Raw genomic sequence first — 23,318 nt, forward strand, 5'->3', positions numbered from 1 at the left:
TTTTCAACATACATTTTAAAGCCGAATACGTAAGCGGCACACAAGGGAATCCATGTGATCAGATGTTATTGTACAGCCTGTTGTGTTTTCCTTAAACTCGTTAACCTTATTGCTACAGCAAAAGTCTAACAACCGAGCGACGAATTATAACCTGTAATTGAGAGTTGCAGACAGTTCCTAGTACTAGCCTGCAGCCCTCACTAGTATTTCCATATATGCATAATCTATGAGGTCAGCAGATCAGATACCGTGCAGACTAGGATTGATTATAGCTATAATCATACACTTTCAAGCCATTTACGTAAGCAGTGTATAATAGAACCCATGTGGTCAGACGTTATTGTATTGTCTGTGTTTTTTTCTTAATTTTTAATCTTCCTGATACGGCTTAGAACTACCAAACGTGCGACATATTATAACCTGTCATTTAAAGTTGTAGACAATTCTTAGTGCCAGCCCATAGCACACATTTGAACCCTTCTGTATTCATGACTTATGCTGTGAACAGAGCGGCAGACGTGCAGACTTAGCCTAACTATAGTTTAAAGCATACACTTTCACACGCTATTGTATAACCAAATGTTTAGATTGTACCTACTATGCCTGGAATAATGTAAAGTCCTGTTATATCCTATTCTTACTCAATTTAACACTAAAAATGTGCAAGAACTGTTATGTACCTCACTGTACTTAATGTTTGCAAAAACATGTGGATTGCCTTTGGGGTACCGCATGTACATTTTGTTACGTTTATACGCACTACAAAAATAAAGAATAAAAAAAAAAAAAAAAAAAGAACAGCACAGGTTTCCCAGGACAACTGGCACGCACCCGGCTACGGAGGGGGGAGACCTCAGCTCTGCGCCAAGAGGAGCTGTTGGCAGTTAAGTACAGAGACAAGAAGGATGTGTACCTTCTTACCACCATCCACACTGAGGGGACTGTGGAGGTCCCTGTACGTGGCAGAGCTGAGAGAACGAGGAAGCCAGTGTGCATCAAGGCCTATAACCGTCATATGGGTGGGGTTGATCTGGCAGATCAGCTGCTGCAGCCCTACCTAGTTATACGAAAGACAAGGGCCTGGTACAAAAAGGTTGCAATCTACCTAATGCAGATTGCAACCCACAACGCTTTCTTGTTGTTCAAAAAAGCAAACCTCGGGACGCAACTGAGATTTTTACAGTTTCAGCTCCAGATCATTTCGGGGATTTTGTACCGTGATGCACCTGCTCCCCGGGCGGTGATGGGAGAGAGCAGAGTTGGGGCTACACATTTTATTTTTAAAATTCCCCCTACTGCGGCAAAGCAGAATCCCCCAAAAAGATGCAGGGTCTGTTCTAAGAGGGGGCAGAGAAAAGACAGTGTATATTACTGTCCTGATTGCCCTGGGCAGCCTGGACTCTGCATGGGCGACTGTTTCAAACGATACCACACGCTGGCCCATTTTTTATTTATTTTTTAACATTTGCCGTTCAGATTTTTGTTTTTTTTGGTGTCTTTTTTTTTTGGGGGGGGGGGTGGGGGGGGAGGGTTGTTACATGGTGCATGGGTGTCCTTAGGAGGCCTCGCAGAAAACAACCCGGGGTGCTTTCTTGCAATAACCAACAACGGGCTCTCCTAAATCACAGTCAAAAAGTGGTGTGCGTGTGTAAAATTGAGGATTGAACGGTTACCTCCACACATGTTCTTCAACTTTTTTTTATCTTTTGTCTGGCTAAAAAAAGTTGCATCAAAGCACTCCACATACATGCAATACCTCGGGGTGTCTACGTTTCAAGTATGTACTCTTTTGTGGCGATATATAAAACTGGGGTATGTGATAAGCCCCAAGCTAAAGATAGGCCTATCAGAAGACATACTCTCAATTTCAACTCAAATGGCAAGTCATACAATTGTAACCGTACCTTCCCAAAATCCTGGACGACCTATGCATGGGTGTCCTTAGGAGGCCTCACAGAAAACAACCTGGGGTGTTTTCTTGCAATAACCAACAACGGGCTCTCCTAAATCACAGTCAAAAAGCGGTGTGCATGTGTAAAATTGAGGATTGAACAGTTACCTCCACACACGTTCTTCAACTACTGTGGGGTGTAAACTTTTCAAATATATGCACGCTCATGGCAAGAAAATACATTGGGATATCCGATAAGGCCCTCAAAAGGAAGATAGGCAAACAAGATATGTAAAATTTGAAAAATGCATATCAGACATTTTGCTTTGCACCCCCCCAGTGAACCAAACAAACTTATGCATGAGTGTTATCGCTGTACTCGGGAGATGATGCCAAGTACATATTGGGGTGTCCTTTGGCAGTAACACCTAACAGGAGCTTAGAATCTATGCACAAAGTAGAATGTGTGAGTGAAAAATAACACCACAAAAACGTTTGACAGAGACTGGTGGTAGAATTAGTGCATGTAAAGTGTTGAAATGCCACCATGTGAAATGCCCTAGGGTGTGTACTTTTCAAAAACATACAGTTTGACGGAGGTGAATTACATTGGCCGGCTTCAGACATGTTCCAACTGGGACATGGGTGCATGATGGCCAGCTGTGTTTTTGTTTTTTTGTTTTTTTTCATCATATTTTACTTTTTTTATTCTAGTAAATTATATGATATGATGAAAATAATGGTATCTTTAGAATGAACATTTAATAGCGAGAAAAATGGTATATAATATGTATGGGTACAGTAAATGTGTAAGAGGCAAATTACATCTAAACACAACCACTGCAGAAATGTAAAAAGAGCCCTGGTCCTTAACGGTAATAAAATTGAAAAATGGCCTGGTCACTAAGGGGTTACAGTCTTCTAAGATTTATACAGCTCAATAATGGTTTTATAGCTATTAGCTGTTTTTGAACTCTGTCCCTCCCTCTATATATACTGCTTGGGTATTCCCCATGAGTAAATGCTGCCATGAATAATGTCAGGAAAAAAGGAAAATTTGCTTCATACTTACCGTAATTTTCTTTTTCTGACCATTATTCATGGCAGCATTACGTTCCCACCCACATACTATAAGATGTGATACTAGTTACTAAGACTGCCTGATGGGAAGGGGGAGGATCTATTTATACCAGTTTCAGAGTTCTATTTCTTGTCCTTTCTGCTGTGAGGGGAGGGGCTAACCAATGAGTAAATGCTGCCATGAATAATGGTCAGAAAAAGAAAATTACGGTAAGTATGAAGCAAATTTTCCTTTATATATACAGGGAGGCACATATACAAACTGTTGTAATTCCTACACCGTTCACCTGATTTGGATGTAAATACCCTCAAATTAAAGCTGGAAGTCTGCAGTTAAAGCACATATTGTTCATTTCATTTCAAATCCATTGTGGTGGTGTATAGAGCCAAAAAGATTAGAATTGTGTTGATGTCCCAATATTTATGGACCTGACTGTACATACATACACATACATACATATATGTGTGTATATATATATATATACATATATGCACATATGCAAAATACTCTACTCCTGTCATTAGTAAAATAAATACTATAAGAACACAAAAGCTAGCATAATATTCAATTTACAGAAAAGGAGATTTTTTTTTTTTTTTTTTTTTTTTTTTTTAAATTAAATGTCCAAAGCAAGTTAGCATCTGATTGCAAATGAAACTATTTTTTAGCGTGTGAGTCAGTGTCAGGGGAGGTCTGAAGGTATATAATCATATCAGTATGGCATCATGGACAGATGTTTGATATCAACAGAAAACATGTATTATATTCAATGCATTAAACAAAGGATATTTAGGATCAAGTTGAAAGCATCGATCAACACTCACCCGGCTGTGGAAACGTGCATGGTGGTATTTCTTTAAACATAAATTATAGACAGCATAACTTCCTGGATGCTTAGAGTCTAAAAAAAGGCGAACATCTTCAATGTTGTTTTTAAGAGCAGATTCCACACCTTCAGCTGGAAAGGACATCACTTGAAAGAAAGGAAAAAAAAAAAAAAAATGATTATACATCGGGGTAAATAAAGTGGATTGTTTTTACTTCCTTATGTGCACTATTGCTCATGGAATAACAAAAATAAATAAATAAAAACAAAACAAAACATGCGTACATTTGATTACTTGCGGTCCCCTCATGCTCTTGAATTGCAAATTTTAGAAAATATTAAATAACTGTCATGGACACATCCGTTTTTTTTTTTTTGTTTGTTTGTTTTTTAAACCCCCTACCAACTCCATTACTTTTAATTGTCCCATAGTCGCCCCTAAATGCCTATAGGGTCCTCATTTCACCCTTTTGATTTCATGCCTGGACATAGATCCTAGTAGCCACTATCTTAGTGTGGGCAGATTAAGGCCATGGGGCATACGTCATCTGCCCACACTAGAAAGCGCGGTGAAATTCCCAAGCATGCCCAGTTTAATTTGGGCATTCAGGCATTTCAGCTATTCCTTTATATTTCAACAGTAAAAACTGCTTAAAGTTATAAAAAACAAACCAAAAAAAAAACAAAAACATTTAAATAATTAACAGAGGGGATAGTGTCACCCCAAGCCCCCAGTCATGCACCTCGAGTGGTGGAGCTAAACAGGGACCTAGTGGTGGGGGCCCTTTCAGTCACAAAAGGTAGTGGGGTAAGACTTAAGATTTACCTGTCAGGGCACTCTGATTGGTAAGCCAACAAATCTGAGCACTCTGAGTCAAATAACATGGCGTCGGAAGGCTTTATATATGTTTTGGCCTTCCCTAATATTTTATTAGTTCAACGGGATTCATGGGGAGAGGGAAGGGGGGGGCAGGGGGGATAGGTGAGGACTAATTCAAGAAAACTAGATAAGAAAGGAAAAAAAGAAGAACAGAAAGGTACGTTTGGCATGACAGTACCGCTTTTAAGCAACAAACAAGTCATCTTTGTCTTTGCCAAACAAACTGAAATTATTCGAGATAAAAAGAGGCTAACATTGGGGGTGGGGCTTGACCGCCATACTGGGCATACGCGTGGCTGCCGAGCTCCTCACAACTGCACATTAAGCTTGAAATTACGCATTCCACACCTATCACTTACATCCAGCAGCAGCAATCTCTGTACTTGGCAACAAGAGGGCTCCTGTTGGTACCTTTCTGAGACACGTACTGCCGGAGAGTTGAACATTGCAGCTGCGGCCTAGCGGGACCTTACTGGGAGGAGCGGCCAACCTCCTTAAAGGGGCCCCATTGCACGGGTGGCTGGCAGGCCCTGTATCCCCCCTCCCCTCCCCGGTCCTGTATCAAGGCAAGAGCTCTGCAACTTTCCTCCGCTGACCGGCATCTGCTTTCTGATGACGCCGGGGCCTCTTCGTCTCTTTCTGGGCTAGGAACCCTAAAGGGGCCATACCCTGAGCGCTGACCATACACCTGGGCCACTCCACCTCACATCCAGGAGGCTGCCCCAAACACAGAGGTCTGTAGCCATTGCGCTGCAGTTCCTGTCAAGGTTTGGAGCAGAGGGGCTGGAAACTAGAAACACTTTGGGAGACCTGCCGTGATACTTGTGACCGTGCACCTGCAGGCCTTCCACAGCACAGGCATCGGCTGACTCTCTACATCAGAGACATGTCTTGATAGTATACGAATATAAAAGTGGTGTATACATAAAGTTGCTTGGTGTTACAACGTCTTCATGCTGGCTCAGTGGTTACATACCTTGTTAGTAAGCATGGTTACAAAGCATTTTTAATTTTTCCTTTCCAAAAATGTGCAGTACTCACCTTTGCCCTACTATGGTAAGCCTGTTTTTCCCCCAATACCTTGCCTATGCTGGTGAGGCATCACAAGAAAGTTTGTATTTCTTATGCACAACCATAAATAAAGAATGTAAAATAAAAAAAAAAGTTTTTTTAATAAATGGATATATTAACAATTTACCAGCTATTCTTGAAGTGATGTATGATAAATCCAAATCTCCTTTTGCAATACTGTAACAAAAGAAACATATAAATACAAACAACGCACAGAGCAAAATGTATAACATACGTGTTTAATTAGGTTATGTTAAGTGTATAATTAGATAAATAGATTCCAAAAAAACATGGTGTGAAAAAGGATTATTAGCCACTAATTCAAGCTCAAAAAGAACTTACCATATAGGACGCCGAATACAGCCTAAAATACTACAGTCAACCACATAATTGACAGAGAAAAGATACCTGGAGCTAAAGTTAGTGCAGATAGCTAGAATAAAATAAATGGGATAATAAAGATAAAAATGGGGGAGGGGGATTGTAAGACGGGAAACAGGTAGCGCCTACAGCAAGCATATCAAACTTGCAGCCCAGGAGAGTGCTGTTCGGTAGTTTGGTTCCCACGAACAATCGCTACTATGGGGAACAATCGCTACTATGAGCCAGGGGACTCCGTTCGTGCATTTATGTGTTTTTATGACTTTTCAAAATAGACCGACCGCACATCCTAAACTCATGGAACAGTTTCTGGGCAGGAGCCTCGTGTGTGGTCGGTCAAATGGAACTTCCATTAAATTCGAAAACCCCTGAACTGATCTGGGTGATTTTTGGATATGTTGGTCACCCAGATCAGGGCTATCAGGGGATGCAACTTTTATGGGGATACTTTGTGTTTTAGGGTACTTTCCAAGTTTTGGGGAAAATATATTTTTACTGCATGGAGATAATGGAGTTATTAAGTTAGCTGACTTAATTATCTTACAGGCAGAGAGGAGGGCATGGTCTGTTTGCACTGGGAGTGCTCATCTTTGTCACTGTAATATTATTGGCTGTAACTTGTGTCCCTGTCCCCCACAAGGTCCATGTGGGAGTGCCCCTTGCTTGGGGACTTGCGTAAAAGCCAGTGTGTAAAAAACATTAAAATTCATTCTGGTTGTACCCTTCATGAGTCTAGGCTCATGTTGTGGTAACCGTCTACTTGCTGGGTAGAAACTACTTGGAAGCTGCATTCGTCTGAAACTCTTGGTATCTACACCTGAACTGCAGCTATAATCACTCAGCAGTTCGGGAGGAATAGGCAAACAGGGTATCTACTATACCAGTGTTCGTAACAATAACCATAGCCTAGCCTTTGAAAAATGTCACATTGAACCTATTGAAGGGGCTGGATTCTTGGAGTGCCAATGACTAAGGGAAGGCCGCTTGCTGTGTGTGTTAGTGTATTTAGCAGTGTGTGTGTGCATTTTGTAGTGTGTGTGTGTGTGTGTATGCATTTTGTAGTGTGTGTGTGTGTATGTGTGTGCATTTTGTAGTGTGTGTGTGTATGTGTGTGCATTTTGTAGTGTGTGTGTATGTGTGTGCATTTTGTAGTGTGTGTGTATGTGTGTGCATTTTGTAGTGTGTGTGTATGTGTGTGCATTTTGTAGTGTGTGTGTATGTGTGTGTGTATGTGTGTGCATTTTGTAGTGTGTGTGTGTATGTGTGTGCATTTTGTAGTGTGTGTGTATTTAGCAATCTAGGCGTCGAGAGCAGAAAGAGAATGAAGAAGATGACAATTACACACAGAGTGACTGTGGATGTGGGCATGGACACACAGAGGGGCTGGGGAAGAGGTCAATGACACATTGAGGGGCAGTGCAGGGGACAGGAACACACAGAGGTGCTGGAGAAGGGGACAATGACACACAGAGAAGCTGGGGATAGGGGCACAGGGGGGCTGAGGAAGGGGACAATGACGCACACAGAGGAGCTGGAAAAGGGGACAGTGACACAGACGGGCTGGGAAGAAGATCAAGAGACACACAGGAACTGAGGAAGAGGACAATGACACACAAAGGGGCTGTAGGATGTAAGAGAACCACAAAGGGGCTGGGGGAAGTAAAAGACACAAAGGGGAAAGTAAGACACACAAGGGGGCGTTTAAGATACAAAGGGAAAAAATAGAGGATAAAGTAAAGTAAGGGGGGTAGATACACTAAGAGGGGCAAGACATTCAAAAGATGGGATACGAAACACAAGAGAAGATCAAGAGATACAAAAATGTATTTTTTTTCTAACAGACTCTCTAATGAATGCCGAGATGGCCTCTGTTAGAGGGCCCCCTACAGGGCCCTTTATTATTACTGGCATTTATAATGTGTGGAAAGTGCTGTGGGTGCTATCTGGTACTGTGGGCACATTCTGATGCTGTGCTGTGAGTGTCTCCAAGTACTGTGGCAACAGCTTTGTGTGCAGTCATTTTTATGTTTATAATTCAGTTATAGTGCCTTGATCTTGTGTGTATGACTAATGTGGTGCATTGTATAGTGTTAATATTAAAACAGATTAGAAATTGCAACACTTAAATCAGACAATGGCAACTTGATTATTTTATTAATCTTTCCATCGTTTCTCAAATCTTTTGCATGCCTGCACTTTATGTGATAATGACTATGCCCCTCCCCCTCCATGACATTGTCAAAAAGGGGCAGAGCATGAATGTCATTACAATTATGCCCCCCACCGTGGAAAAATTCCTGCTTACGCCTATGGAGGGTGCCAGTGTATTAATTTGAGGGAGGGGGAGAGTACTAAATTGGAGGAATTGAGGAGGTCAGTGTAATAGTATGGTTGGAGGGGGGCAGTTCAGTGTATCAATTTGAGGGAGGGAGGGGGCAGTGTATTATTTGGGGAGGGAGGGGGGCAGTGTATTAAATTGAAGAGGGGAGGTAGGCAGTGGTGGGAGGGGGACAGTGTATTGAATTGGGAAGGGGGCAGTGTATTAATTTGAGGGAGGGGCAGTATTAATTTAGGGGAGGGAGTGGGGCAGTGTATTAGAGAGGTAGTAGGGGGGGGCAGTGTTAAATTGGGGAGAGGGAACTCAGTGTATTCAATGAGAGTGGAGGGAGGAGGGGCAGTGTATTAGATTTGGTGGAGGGGCCGGTGTATTAGAGTGTATTGAGGGGGGGGGAGTGTATTGATTGAGTCTGCATGGAGGTGCTGAATGCTCACCATAGAGATGCTGATTGGCCGCGCAGCGTTTTGCCACACAATAACCTTTCCTATGGGAAACAACGTAATTTGTTGATTACACATTCACAATTTTTTATTATCTTTGTTTTAAAAATCCCAGACTCAAACTGTTCTAATCGTCACATTAAAACTAATATCACTATTTTGGTATCAAAACCCCAATGCACATTTTTCTACTTCGCTAAAGGATAAACAAAAAGCGTAAATTGGGGTGGATGCACGATATGTCTTTGAGACAGAAGAGGCAGGATTTGGTGATACAGACCGGACATGAAGGGTGAAGAGGAGGTTGGAGTCAAAGAGAACACCTAGGCAGCAAGCCTGCGAGATAAAGCTGATGGTAATGCCGTTGACTTGAAAGAAAAGTAACACTTAAGCGAGGAAAGACCAGAACTTATTTTTTTGGACAGGTTAAATTTAAGGAAAGGAGCAGCCATCCAGTTAGAAATAGAGAGGCAGTCAGACACTCTGGCGAGAGATCAGGACAGGTAGATTTGCGCGGCATCTGCATAGAAATTATATTGAAAGACAATGTAGCGGATGGCACTGGACTGTCCTCAAGGGTTATGTTAAAAATGCAATTTGTGTGTATATTCTCCTGTATAACTAAAATTGTATGTAGCATTTGTAGGTTTGTTCGTTAGTTTTCATCTGTATTCCATACGAATAAAAAACTACCGAACCAGTAGACCAGCCCAGAGAGAAATGTGTACCTTATTAGGCTTTCACACTTCTCTAACCGCAAGTTAATTGGTACAATCGGCATACGAACACGTGGCGGCGGCCATCTCACCTGAGACCTCCAGAGCTCCGTAACTCCCGAACGGAGGGGCCAATCAGCCCCTCGTTCGGTGAATTTAAAGTACCGAACAAGGGTATTCAGACGAATACTGTTTTTTTGTTTTTTTTTTGTTTTTTAAAATTATTTATTTTTCTGTGCATTTAGGTTGAACATACATGCTTGTGGTACCCCAAAGGCATTCCACTCGCTTATACCAGTAACATTTGTGACAATGGGGTATTTAGAGGCTTTTGCACGTTTTTATATTTAAAATGAAAACAAGTTAAAACATAGGTAGTACTGAATCTTAAGTAAGACAAGTACATTAAGCATAACAATGCTGCAACTGCTAAAATACATGGTGATCGTTTTGATCAGGCTTGTCTATGCAGTGAATAATGTGTTATCAGGGTAGATATGCACATATGATTATAATGCTGGGTTGCAAGCTATTGCCGAGCTGTGAACAAGTGTAGTGAGTATTAAAGGCGGTAGGCCTCTCGTTAGTGTCGGCTGTCGCCTAGTGTATAGATGTGGCCTCAGGCATTAGGCTGCTAGGTATAAGGTGGTAGCACATCTAAATAAACAAATTATAACAATGTAAGTTTTTTCTTGGGACTGGAGTGTCCACCAATGCCCCTTATGGTAATACCAGTTCCAGTCCTGGGTCAGCCGACCCCACACATGGGCCACTTTGGATAGAAAGTCTCTGCGGCTGGGGAGGGCAAGGGTCCCTCTCTGGCTTGATTGTTTTCGGCAGTAAGCTGTGCTGTGGCTTGGTAGGTTGCTGTAGACCATGATTGCAGAGTATAGGCTTGCTGGTCTAAGGTGCTGTATCCAGGTGCTTTGCTGGGGCTTTGTGGCTGCCCCGCTTTTATTTGTATGAGAGTGGTTGCATGCACCCAGTTTGCTCCGGACCTTCGCCCTCCGCCGTTGTTGCCGGTGCTTTTTGGGCCGCTTGTCCACCCCGAAGGCCCGCAGTGGAACTCCATAGTGGCGTCGGCAGGTCTCCGGACGGATCCATGAGGACACCATCTGAGCCGCTTGAAGGTGAAACACTCCCCTGTAACATAGTGTCGCGTATAGATTCGAGCAAAGTCGGTCCAGGGCTTCCAGGTGTTGCGAGTGTGGGTAGCAGTCTGCGTGCTCCTTCTTTGGCCATTGCTGGGCGGCCATTTTAGGCATGCTTTGACACACTCGTGTCTCAGTCTACTGTTAAGCCGCGTTTCTCTGCCTCAAACTTTGTCCGCTTATCTGGCAGGGACCGGGATGACCCCCACCGGTCCGGGGGGGGTAGGAGATCTTTGTTGATTCTGGGGGTTCCGGCGTCAAGGAGAGCGGCCGCCTCTCCCCGGCACTTACTCCCGCAGGCCGCAAGTCGTGTGTCGGGCCTCAGGCTCCGACAGGCTCCGGAAAGGGTTCCTCCGATTCTGTGGTGCACCCCCGTCTCGGGTGGCGCACCCCGATGGGTTGTTGAGTTGTGTGGCCGCCGGTAACGGCTTTATTTCTGTCTGCCCGGCGGGAGCTTTTTCCCCCACACGTCTGTGCTGCTTGGCGGTCAGACTCCGCCCCCCCCCAGACGAATACCGTTTTAATAGTGGATGGCAAGGATTTGTGTATTTTATCTCCCGAATGGAGACCGACCGCAGGGCCAAAACACATGGAACCCTTTTCGGTTACCACCTCATGTGCGGTCGGTCAAATTGTCTCTTCCACCTAACTCCCGAACCCCTGGTCCGATCTGGGTGAATTTTAAATATGTTGGTCACCCAGATCAGGGCTACCAGGGGGTGCCACTTCGAAAATTGGACCTGACTGTTTTGGGGTACATCCAGAAACCGGGTAAAACTGCATCATGTATAAGTGGATGTGTCACACTGAGGGGAGGAGATGTATGGGAGGTAACTACTGTACTATTGGCTACTGTACCAATGATTGTAAATCCCTCCCTTGCATGGGAGAAGCCTTTATACGGAATCTGTGTTATTAAAAGTTTAGTTCTGCTCCTGATGCTGTGTGTCGTCCAGTCACTAGGATTGATGTTGGGATATTGTTGGATTGTTTTGCCTGCTGGAATTATTGCCTTATGGATTTCAAATACTTGTTCCTGAGCCTTACTGGAATCGTAAGTGGAGATAACCTGTGTAATAGCAGCTCTCAGCTACATTGGTTGGCAGCGCTGGGATCCAAACTCACAAAGGAACAAGGACTAATGGAATACGGATGGAGAGTGATTATTCTAAGCTGAAAAGATCCACGCTAAAAGACCTCCTAGAAGCGAGAGGTATTGCAGCAAGCAACAAAACAAAAGCAATTCTCATTGCAGAGGTCATGGCAGAATACCGAACCGATGGCAGTGCAATCCCTGAACAGCGAAATTCAGCTAATGGATTTGAACAAGAGGAATTTCAAAGGCAGCTACAATTTAGGCTTGCCTTCTATGGAGAAAATCCCACAGCTGACATTATCTCCAGGACTATGACCGAAGTGCAGGAATTTATAATACGCCAAAGACCACCACAAGCCACAGAGAGGAACACAACAACCACTACCAACACAGAGGGTAAGACAAAAATACCTTACCAAGCTTTTAAAACTTATGTGGAGGCAGAGGAGGACATATACACATTCCTCCAAGACTTTGAGAGACTATGTGCACTGCATAAGATTAGTCCAGAAGAGTGGGTACCCATTTTAGAAGGTCGGCTAACTGGGAGGGCAGCTGAGGCATACAGAACAGTGCCAGACGAGGAAATTCTGAACTACCACAGGGTAAAAGAGGTTATTCTGGCCCGATATGCCGGCATACCAGAGGCGATTCAGAGAGCTGAAAAAGAATGATAAGGACTTACATGTCGAATGGGCTTGCAGGCTGCACAGGGCCGCCCTCGGATGGGTACAGGCAAACAAGGCTCGTTACTATTAGAACAATTTTATGATGTGATCCAGACAGATGTCCAGGAATGGGTAAGGGACCGCAATCCAACCTCCCTCACAGAGGCAGCTAATAAAGTGGACGACTACTTAGATTCCCGCAGGCAACAAAAACCTGCACCCACCAAGACAGTGTTCCGACCCTTAGGGGAAGCAGCCAACCCCCCCAACACAGCAACACCCCCTCGACAACTACCTCCTTATCCACCAGCCGCCACACAATAGAGGTTCCGGCCACCCAGTTCTGTGCAATGCCACCAGTGCCAAAGGTGGGGACACTACAAACGAGATTGTCCTCACCAAAGAGACTGCTCTACCTGGATCCGTCCAGGCCCTCCTCCACCACCTCGAGCAGCAGCTCACTGATATCAAACTGAGACACCAACTCTATACGGCTCGGCAATCCCCATCACTACTGTGGAACAATGGAAAGTGTTACATGAAGCGGATCCCCTCCAAGCGAATGCAGACATTCGTCAACATCATCGACAAACTGTCTACCTGGAGGGGAAAGCGGTCCAAGGGTTCCGCATCTCTGGGGCCACCATAACTCTGGTCAAAAGTCATCTTATACCTGATCAAGTCAAGACCAGCCAAACTGTAGCAGTCAGGGTAGCCGGTATACTACTCCCCCGGCTACCCTGACTGCTACAGTTTGGCTGGTCTTGACTTGATCAGGTACAAGATGACTTTTGACCAGAGTTTTGGTGGCCTCCTTTGTAAGGAGTATTGGCAGATTCCCTTGGCCCCGGACGCCATCCCTAAGTCCGCCTTTGTCACCCCACGCGACTTGTACCAATTTAAGGTAATGCCGTTTGAGATGAAAAACGCACCGGCTACCTTCCAGAGGATGGTGGACCGGCTCCTAGATGGGTTCCAAGATTACACCTGTGCTTATTTAGATGACATTGCTATCTTTAGCAATACCTGGCAGGAACATCTGGCCCACATAGGAGCAGTGTTCGATAGAATCCGGGAAGCAGGATTAACCTTGAAACCTGCTAAATGCAGTATAGGTATGGCTGAGGTACAGTACCTCGGACACCGAGTAGGTTGCGGGAAGCAGAGGCCTGAACCCGCAAAGGTAGAGGCCATAGCCCAATGGTCAAGCCCCAGGACAAAGACCCAAGTACTCACTTTTCTAGGGACCGCCGGGTATTACAGGAAGTTTGTGCCCAACTATAGCACCCTGGCCAAACCCCTTACTGACCTTACCCGCAAAAACCTTGCCCGCCAAGTAACCTGGACCCCGGAGTGTGAGCAGGCATTCCAAGTTTTGAAAAATGCACTTATCAATGCCCCTGACTTGGCCGCTGCCAATCCAACTAAACGTTTTCTTGTTCACACAGATGCTTCTATGTTTGGATTGGGGTATTAAGCCAAGTTGGGGCCGATGGCGGTGAACATCCCGTAGCCTACAGCCTACAGCCGGAAACTATTACCTAGAGAAGTGAGCTGCGCCGCCATCGAGAAGGAGTGCCTGGCTGTGGTGTGGGCCTTAAAGAAATAACAACCCTACTTGTATGGACAGTCCTTTTCTTTGCTCACGGATCACAACCCGTTAGTATGGTTAAACCGGGTGGCGGGGGACAATGCCAGGCTGCTGCGATGGAGTTTGGCGCTGCAGCCGTTTGACTTTAACATCCAGTACCGCCCTGGAAAACAGAATGGCAACGCTGACGGGTTGTCCAGACAAACTGACCTTGAAAAATGATCCGTGAGCCGCCCGGTCATCTTCAAGCCGATCCATGTTGGATCAAACTGTGTATGCCGGCTTGTGGGCAAGGGGGAGAAGTGTAGCAGATGGCATTGGACTGTCCTCAAGGGTTATGTTAAAAATGCAATTTGTGTGTTTATTCTCCTGTATAACTAAAATTGTATGTAGCATTTCTAATTCATTAGTTTTCATCCGTATTCCAAATCAATCAAGGGGAACAGTGCCAATATATATATATTGTTTTTGAAATAATAAAAAGAAATACATTTTTGCTAATTTTTATGAAAATAGTATTTTTTTATATTAACGTTTTATTAGTACATCTTGTGAAGGTGTCTTTGTATGAGGTTAAACATACCTCACGTCGCGTGGGATTGTGAGTCCAAAGAAACTAAGGAAATAAAGAGGAATGCAGAGACATAGGAGGAAAGCAAGCAATAGAAATATCCTGGTATCGGACGTATATCTGTATGTGAGATATGAGAAATTAGCGTTTCCTCATGAGGAGCACAGATGTATGGCTTTTTTTCTTTATGTGCAGTAGTGAGTGGAGCAATATGGAACACAGTATTAAAAAAATATATACAAACTCATTAGTTATTAGATGATTTTTTCCAAGAGATAATGTAATATGTAAGCGGAAAAAAAGCAAAAAACGCAATGATAGTGCAGATTGTATTAAACTGACACTAATTTGTCAAATAACATTTACTTTATAATCCTATTTGTGCATCACCTTATTTGCAGATAATCTCATTTACAGATAATTGATTATATCTATCCAACTATGATATAATATAGCATCAAATGCAGATTGCTAGCAAAGTTGAAAAATGTATTATCTGCTTCATGCAGAGTTAAAACCAAAACAGACAGAAAGATAATATCAAAACAGAGGGTCGCGAGCCTCTTACTGAATGATGTGGTGAGTTAGACCGGCTTCCGCCGTTACTCACTAAAACAGCTTATGATAAGTCAATGGGTGAGCTGCTGTCTCCTCCTCCGGCTCGGCTGGGCTGTAGTCAAACTGCTGCAGACAGTGAACAAGTATACACAGACTGGAGTTGAAATTAGCTGCCTGGAGTTCTGACTTGCGCAAACTCCTCCCCGATTTAAACTACATAGGACGCGCAACTAGACCTTTGCGAGTACGTATAAGTGAGCATATATATAATATCAAGAGGCAATACGCACTGCATCAGGTCTCCTTACATTTTAAACATCATCATGGAGCAGATCACACAAAATTAAAGGGACACTATAGTCACCTGAACAACTTCAGCTTAATGAGGTTGTTTAGGTGAGTGCTACAGCTACCCGGAGCCTTTTTCTTGTAAGCACTGTATTTTCTGAGAAAATGCAGTGTTTACATTGGAAGCTTGGAACACCTCTTGTTGCAGTCAATCAGACGGCCACCAGAGGGACTTCCGAGTTCAGAGGCCCTAAAAAGGCCTCTCGTCCGATGCATTCTGGGTGAATGCATCAGACGGGCTATCAGCACACAAAGCACTGTGAACGCGCTTTGTGTGCTGACAGCCTGTCAGCACTGCTGAGGTCGTGGCTTCAGCTGACAGCTGAAGCCCGAACCCACAGGGATGCTGTCTGGCCACAATAGTGGTTGAAGGGGGGGGGACCTACTCTCCTCCCCCCCCCGGCCCCCACCCCTGAGCGGTGGGTGGGGGCCCTAAAAATAAGGGGGGCACATACTGCCCCCCCGGCCCCCACCCCTGTGCGGCGGGTGGGGGCCCTAAAATTATCAATAAGGGGGGACCTATTGTCCCCCCCGGCCCCCACCCCATGTGCGGTGGGTGGGGGCCTTAAAATAAAAAATAAGGGGGGGACATACTGCCCCCCCCCAGCCCCCACCCCTGTGCGGCGGGTGGGGGCCCTAAAATTAAAAATAAGGGGGGCACATACTGCCCCCCCGGCCCCCACCCCTGTGCGGCGGGTGGGGGCCCTAAAATAATAAATAAGGGGGGGGACATACTGCCCCCCCGGCCCCCACCCCTGTGCGGCGGGTGGGGGCCCTAAAATTATCAATAAGGGGGGACCTATTGTCCCCCCCGGCCCCCACCCCTGTGCGGCGGGTGGGGGCCCTAAAATTATCAATAAGGGGGGACCTATTGTCCCCCCCGGCCCCCACCACTGAGCGGTGGGTGGGGGGACCCTAGTTAACCCTCCCCCCCCCCCCCAAAAAAAACTTATCTCCCTACCTACCCCCCTCACCCTAAAAATAATGAGGGGGACCCTTTAACTAAAAACCTGTAAAGAAAAAAAAATAAGATAAAAACAACTTACCATTCAATGTTTTCTTTCTTCTAAAATCTTTCTTCAGCCCCAAAAAAGGCCAAATAAAAATCCATAATAACCGACGCAATAAAAAAAAAAAAAAAAAAACCCGAGCGCAAAAAAAATAATCCATCTTCACCCATGGAGGGCTCCGCGCAGACTGAGCTCCGCAGGGCGGGGGAAGGCTTATAAAGCCTTGCCCCGCCCTGCAATTAGGCTAAGAACACTCTGATTGGTGGGTTTAAGCCAATCAGAGTGCTCTTTGTCATTTTACAAGCGTGGGAAAGTTCTTTGGAATTTTCCCACGCTTGTAAAATGACACAGAGCACTGTGATTGGATGGATTTCAAGCCATCCAATCACAGTGCTTTTTGTAATTTTACAAGCTTGGGAAAGTTCTTTGGAATTTTCCCAGGCTTGTAAAATGACACAGAGCAATGTGATTGGATGGCTTGAAATCCATCCAATCACAGTGCTCTGTGTCATTTTACAAGCGTGGGAAAGTTCTTTGGAATTTTCCCACGCTTGTAAAATGACAAAGAGCACTCTGATTGGCTTAAACCCACCAATCAGAGTGTTCTTAGCCTAATTGCAGGGCGGGGCAAGGCTTTATAAGCCTTCCCCCGCCCTGCGGAGCTCAGTCTGCGCGGAGCCCTCCATGGGTGAAGATGGATTATTTTTTTTGCGCTCGGGTTTTTTTTTTTTTTTTTTATTGCGTCGGTTATTATGGATTTTTATTTGGCCTTTTTTGGGGCTGAAGAAAGAAGATTTTAGAAGAAAAAAAACATCGAATGGTAAGTTGTTTTTATCTTATTTTATTTTCTTTACAGGTTTTTAGTTAAAGGGTCCCCACTCATTATTTTTAGGGTGAGGGGGGTAGGTAGGGAGATAAGTTTTTTTTTTGGGGGGGGGAGGAGGGGAGAGGGTTAACTAGGGTCCCCACCCCCTTTGTATTTAGGGCCCCCACCCACCGCTCAGGGGTGGGGGCCGGGGGGGACAATAGGTCCCCCCCTATTGATAATTTTAGGGCCCCCACCCACCGCTCAGGGGTGGGGGCTGGGGGGGGGGCAGTAGGTCCCCCCCCTTATTGTGAATTTTAGGGCCCCCACCCGCCGCACAGGGGTGGGGGCCGGGGGGGACAATAGGTCCCCCCCTATTGATAATTTTAGGGCCCCCACCCACCGCTCAGGGGTGGGGGCCGGGGGGGGCAGTAGGTCCCCCCCTATTGTGAATTTTAGGGCCCCCACCCACCGCTCAGGGGTGGGGGCCGGGGGGGGACAGTAGGTCCCCCCCTTATTTTTTATTTTAGGGCCCCCACCCGCCGCACAGGGGTGGGGGCCGGGGGGGGGGGGGGACAGTAGGTCCCCCCTATTGTGAATTTTAGGGCCCCCACCCACCGCTCAGGGGTGGGGGCCGGGGGGGGACAGTAGGTCCCCCCCCCCTTATTGATAATTTTAGGGCCCCCACCCGCCGCTCAGGGGTGGGGGCCGGGGGGGGGGACAGAAGGTCCCCCCTTATTGATATAGTTTTAGAAAGCGAGCTGAGCGGTCAGTCAGACAGCTCAGCTCGCGAACGCGCATTCCGCGCACATGCGCGGTAAAGCGCTCAGGTTCTTCATAGGGCGGCTGTCAATGCCGCTCTATGAAGAACGCGATTGGTGCAGCGCGAAGCCGCGCATGCGCACCACATCGCCCTGACGCTTCTCTCAGAGAAGCGTCCTATTGGGCCCCGCGATTTCGTCATTTTGACGAAAAAGGGGGCGCGGCCTGGCTGGGAGCTCGGCGCTGGAACGGAGGTAAGTTTTTAATATAAAAACACCTCGAATTTTTTTTTAATTAAATGTAAGTTCATATAAAAGCAAGAAGGAAGGCTGGGGGACCTGTCTTTCTTGCTTTTATATGTAGACTATAGAGTCCCTTTAAGTTTTATAGGGATCCAACAGGTTCATAAGGAATGGAGAGGTGGAGATTTTAATGTAAAGATAGGATTTGAACACTATGATCCCCCACGGCCTTAATAATGATTTTGAGATTTCCATTTTTTTTCTCTTACATATTCCATTATTTCTTTGAAGAAATCCTCTAATACCTAATGAGTTTATATACAATTGTTTAATACTGTGTTCCATATTGCTCCACTCACTACTGCACATTAGTCTTTATTGGTGAATTTGGGGACTACACCCGAGTGTGAGGCATATTTATACACATTGTTTTAATAAGCACCCAAACCTTTCCTTTTTTTTTTTTCTTTATTCAGCAAAGCATAGGGATGGGGTGGGGGGTTAACAGGTCAATACTGCCATCGGGAAGAATGGGTTTCAACCAGAGGGGGGGGGGGGGGGGGACACAGACTAACACTAACCAAGGGTGGATGGGTGGTGGGGGTGGAGGGTTGCTACTGTGCTAACAGCTTGTAAGAGCAATATGCCTAGGTTTCAGGTAATTGGGGTACCTCCCGTTTATGGGGACACGCCGGTGCACAAATCCCACATATCCCAGGCTGTTTGTCAAAACTGGTTGTTCATTTGGGCATTTCGAGCTATCCTTTCCAATTTACCCGTTTGTGCAATTTATCACCCCATAAATATCCTCACAAGTGTCGGTTGATTAGCAAAAGTGTCAAAAGCAGCAGAAAGGTCAAGGAGAAAAAGGATATCATAGGGACCATAAGATTTTGCAGTGATTCAATTATTGGATACTTTGGTCAGAGCTGTTTCAACATAGTGACTAGCGTGGAATTCAGACTGAAGCGGGTCAAGCAGAGTTAGATTTGAGATAGTCAGAAAATCTTGTGTACACAACTCTCTCAAGGATCTTGGAGACAAACGGTAGTAGCAAGATACGGAGGACGTTGGGGTCAAGGTTGGACTTTTTCAGAAATTAGGGTTATGGTTGCATGTTTGAAGAAGGGTGAAGGAAATATGTCAGAAGGGAGCAGGAGACAGAATATTTTAGCGAGAGGCAGAGCAAGAGAAGGAGACCGAGTGCTGATGAGATACAAGGGAACAGGTGGTGGGGCGGCAGGACCCGAGAAGAAACCTTTTCTGCTGTAGCAGGTGCGAATGAGCAAAGAACAGCATAGAGAGTGAGGTTAGGGGAAGTATTGGGAAGGAGTGAGTGTATATATGTGTGTGTGTGTATTGTGCACATCTGTAGCAGTCTTTGTAAATGTCTGAGTGCATATATTTTTGTGTACTTGTGTATTTGAGGAGCAGCATGTGCATGTCCAATATGGCCGAAACTCATAATTATGCCATTAACTAATATGGCCGAAACTACACTGCTATTTGAGCATCATCCCTACTATTAGACTTATTGGGACTATTTTACATGAAGCTAAAAGAAGAAGAAAATAAGAGAAGTAAAGACTGCATTTATACATTTTTATTCCTCATTTCTTATTGACTTTAAAGGACTGATACACATAATCTGGATTATAAAAGCCTTATTCGCTAGCCTGCACGATCATATTTTGTGGTACTGCTGAGCGATCTTTCCCGAAATGGAACGCACACGGTCCCAATATGGCCGCTGATGCGTTCCAAGACTCTTACTCGTTGTACCTATGAACGTCGCATCATTTCCGGTATGACGCAGACGTTCCCAATATGGCCACCAATGCGTTCCACGCTGGAACGCAGAATACTATTCCACGTGATAATGCCGCGTCATTTCCGGTATGACGTGTGCGTTTCACGAGCGTACACACCAGGAAGTCACCACCACTAAACATATTGCCTATATAAAGGATACTCATGGAGACTCTCTCTTACACTTCTGAAGAAGCCTGAAGGGCGAAACGCGTAAAGTGGGACTCTTGTTTTATATATAGCCATTTTTACTTTATATCTTGTTATTAAATTATATATTTTAAAGCTATATTATCCTCCTTATATTTTAATTCCTGGTCAACATATCTATTGGTGGGGATTATACCACCCAAGCCGATTATACTAGAGCAAGTTTCTGCTCTAGAAAATGTGAGTACCATAACTACCATTTGTATTTTTACACACCTTATCAGTATATACTACACCATTGGAGTTCTCCGTTTTATTTCTTTTACAAATACCACTACTATTGAGAACTTGGAAACACCTGCTGAGATACAGATCCTTAGACGGGGATAATTCCGTCCAGGCTATATTACGGTAGAGCTCCTGGAAAGCTCTACTAAATGTGAGTGTAAATTACTTCAATTCACTCCATTAATTTCTCATTTGAATATACTGCACTATGATATTTTCTCTTTGTTTTTATATCTGAGGATAAACAAGAAATTGTCTAGTGTTTTCATGTACGTATATTTTATATATTTATCACTATCTGGGGCGCGGTTCCTTTCCTTCTTTTTTGCAGTAGTTTGATTAGCAGTGTATGTACAGTGTGTAGTATGTGTGTGCTTGTGTGTGTAAAAGTGTGGCTAACCGCATGTGTAGCAGTTTGTGTAGCAGTGTGTGCAAAAGTGTGGGGAGCAGTATGTGTGTGTATTTAGTGTGCAGTAGCTCAGCTGCGTGTACAGTGTGGGGTAGCTAAGCTTTGTGTACACATAGTGTGTGTAGCTGAACTATGTGTGAGTACCTGTCAGAATGCAGTCCTTGTCCTTCTCCTGGCCAGTTCCCTCTCTTTTCTCTCCTGCAGATCACATTGTTTAGTCTGAGAGATCTGAATCACGAACTGTTCTAGCTCCTCAGACACAGTGATCCCAAAATGCTGGAGCAGATACTAGGCAGGAGGTATGGCAGGAGGTATGGAATGGTATTTTAAATGGCAGAGTAGGAGTCTACTCTAATGTGAAATCCAGCTTTGGTCTAACACAGCTCTGTGTAGTGGCACAGATAGTGTTAGTTACTAGGATGTGATTTAGATACATTTTAAGATTACAGCATGTCTTTAACTTGATTCTATAGAATTACACAAACGAGGGATATGAAGGTTTTAATGTACTAATGAAACTGAACACAAAATAAGCTTAAAGCAGGAATACAATGTTCAGAGAGAAAATATAATGCATGTATGCAAAAAGTGAAACAATTATGAGTGAAAAAAACAAAACACTTTTGAGCATAGAAACTAAGAAACACTTTAGTCATTAACCCCTTAAGGACCAAACTTCTGGAATAAAAGGGAATCATGACATGTCACACATGTCATGTGTCCTTAAGGGGTTAAAGGGATTGAGCCATTATTCCCAATAATTTAACTGGCCAAAGGGAGCAGAGTTAAACTGAAAAATATGTAGTTGATTTATGGTAACTGAATAGTCATGTAGTCACATAGCCACATAGCACAAGAATTTAGGACTTTTATTTTACACTAGTTGATAATTTAGATATGTTTACGTATAATGGAGTTATGCTGCTGTGGAATATAATGATACAATCTCAAAAATATATTACAAATAAAAACAAAAAATAAATTTGCATGCAGTGGTGTTTGGATGAAGTGTTATTTTTTAAATGCAAAAAAATAAAGGGGAGTGAAGGTCACATTGTTTTCAGCTATTACTGAATAATCTTACTTGGTCATTGATTGGATGACTTTTGATGAAGTATCCTTAATGTTACTTAAGAATCGTTCAGTTCCTCCTTTCAAGATATCAAAGAATCCACCAGATATTTGTTCATCATCAGAACTCGTACCTATATTGAAAGAATATAATGTGAAGATATTGAATGTATACAAGTACAAAGTCTTAAAGCAAACAACAGATTAAATGAAGATACCCTAATAAAAAGAAAAGAAAAATTGATCTGTGTGTTTCTAACCAAATCAAGTGCAATACAATGAAGATACCCACAGTCTTCTCACATATCAAGGATAACAAATAAAAGTAAGGGAAATAGTACCGATTCAATTTTAGAAGGTAACCCCCCCCCCCCCCCCCAAAAAAAACTATTATAATATTGATTAAATTTAAATTAGGTGAGAGGGGTGATTTCAAAATGTGTATCATATAGATGTTTCTGGCTCTGCTTTCAATGACAGCAGCATGTTGTTAATGAGTAGAGAGGGCCAGTTTAAAATATATCAATACCCTCCAGTTAGTTAAGAGGTCAAGATTGTGAGTGTGAGTGTATGTTAGTGAGTGTATGTTAGTGAGTGTATGTTAGTGAGTGTATGTTAGTGAGTGTATGTTAGTGTATGTTAGTGTGTGTGTGAGTGTATGTTAGTGAGTGTGTGTTAGTGTATGTTCATTAGTGTGTGAGTGTATGTTAGTGTGAGTGTATGTTAGTGTGAGTATATGTTAGTGAGTGTGTGTTAGTGAGTGTGTGTTAGTGAGTGTGTGTTAGTGTGAGTGTGTGTTAGTGTGAGTGTGTGTTAGTGTGAGTGTGTGTTAGTGTGAGTGTGTGTTAGTGTGAGTGTGTGTTAGTGTGAGTGTGTGTTAGTGTGAGTGTATGTTAGTGAGTGTATGTTAGTGAGTGTATGTTAGTGAGTGTATGTTAGTGTGTGTGTGAGTGTATGTTAGTGTGTGAGTGTTAGTGTGTGAGTGTGTTAGTGTATGTTCGTTAGTGTGTGTGTGTTAGTGTGAGTGTATGTTAGTGTGAGTGTATGTTAGTGTGAGTGTATGTTAGTGTGAGTGTATGTTAGTGTGAGTGTGTGTGAGTGTGTTAGTGTTAGTGTGTGAGTGTATGTGAGTGTGTGTTATTGTGTGTGTTAGTGAGTGTGTGTG

General features: G+C 44.0%; 1 protein-coding gene across 2 annotated transcripts in view; it reads right to left on the reverse strand.

Moving 5' to 3' along the window:
* Positions 1-23,318, reverse strand: part of GAK (cyclin G associated kinase) — a 621,278-nt gene that overhangs the window by 466,046 nt on the left and 131,914 nt on the right. For both annotated transcript variants that reach the window (XM_063455510.1, XM_063455509.1), the window contains exons 11-13: positions 22,167-22,287; positions 5,877-5,926; positions 3,797-3,945 (exon numbers count right to left, since the gene is read on the reverse strand). In XM_063455510.1, the coding sequence (XP_063311580.1) occupies positions 3,797-3,945; positions 5,877-5,926; positions 22,167-22,287 (320 nt within the window). The remainder of the gene's footprint in view (positions 1-3,796; positions 3,946-5,876; positions 5,927-22,166; positions 22,288-23,318) is intronic.

Source organism: Pelobates fuscus, chromosome 5 (genome assembly GCF_036172605.1).
Source record: "Pelobates fuscus isolate aPelFus1 chromosome 5, aPelFus1.pri, whole genome shotgun sequence".
In the NCBI taxonomy this organism is placed as follows: Eukaryota; Metazoa; Chordata; class Amphibia; order Anura; family Pelobatidae; genus Pelobates; species Pelobates fuscus.